This window comes from Austrofundulus limnaeus, unplaced genomic scaffold (assembly GCF_001266775.1).
Source record: "Austrofundulus limnaeus strain Quisiro unplaced genomic scaffold, Austrofundulus_limnaeus-1.0 Scaffold1056, whole genome shotgun sequence".
In the NCBI taxonomy this organism is placed as follows: domain Eukaryota; kingdom Metazoa; phylum Chordata; class Actinopteri; order Cyprinodontiformes; family Rivulidae; genus Austrofundulus; species Austrofundulus limnaeus.
This window is the reverse complement of record NW_013953458.1, coordinates 47,144-47,870: the sequence shown is the minus strand read 5'-3', so window position 1 is coordinate 47,870 and position 727 is coordinate 47,144. Positions and strand designations below refer to the sequence as shown.

The 727-nt window shown below is 47.5% G+C and overlaps 1 protein-coding gene across 1 annotated transcript in view; it reads left to right on the top strand.

Annotated features, from left to right (window-relative positions):
- The window catches only part of acss1 (acyl-CoA synthetase short chain family member 1), a gene marked incomplete at its 3' end in the record, with an annotated part of 45,596 nt that extends 44,869 nt beyond the window's left edge, over nucleotides 1–727 (top strand). Inside the window, 2 exon segments of the mRNA XM_014030410.1 lie at nucleotides 404–530; nucleotides 600–727. Coding sequence (XP_013885864.1) covers nucleotides 404–530; nucleotides 600–727 — 255 coding nt within the window.

The window sequence follows — 727 nt, the reverse complement described above, 5'->3', positions numbered from 1 at the left end:
CACCAAAATGGGCTGAACAGAAGCAGGAGGAGGTTCTTAAAGAGACAGAGGTCAATTTCAAGGTGTTTAGAAGAGGAAGTGATGAGAAGATAAGTTTATTTTCTATTTAAACATAAAAACAGCATTTTAATAACAGCTAAAGGTGACATAGATACTTTATTAATGAATAGTATTTAAATATATGCCTGAGGAACACATAATATTGACCCTTTAACAGGACCAGTTTTCCTCTGGAGGAGAAAACACAACATGTTCAACACTTCAGTGATGTTAGAACACTGATGAGGATCAATGTTGAAATAAACGGTCAGCACGGTGGTGCAGGGCTGACGATCTGGTCCTCAGCTGATGGGTACTATCTGGAGCGAGTCTGGAGGGTCTGACTCCTGACTTCCTGTTTCAGGGGGAGGTTCTGGCTGGTACCTCCTGCAGTGGAGCTCTGTGCATCCGTCAGCCATGGCCTGGGATGGCTCGCAGCATCTACGGGGACCACCAGAGGTTCAAGGCCTCGTACTTCACACTGTATCCTGGTCAGTAAGCCTTCACAACACAACATGGTGCTGAAACAGCCAGCCTGTCAGCTCAGTGGTTCTCCACAGGGTTTTATTTCACTGGAGACGGTGCGTTCCGCTCAGAGGACGGCTTCTACCAGATCACAGGAAGGATGGACGATGTCATCAATGTCAGCGGTCACCGGCTGGGGACAGCAGAGATAGAGGATGCCCTG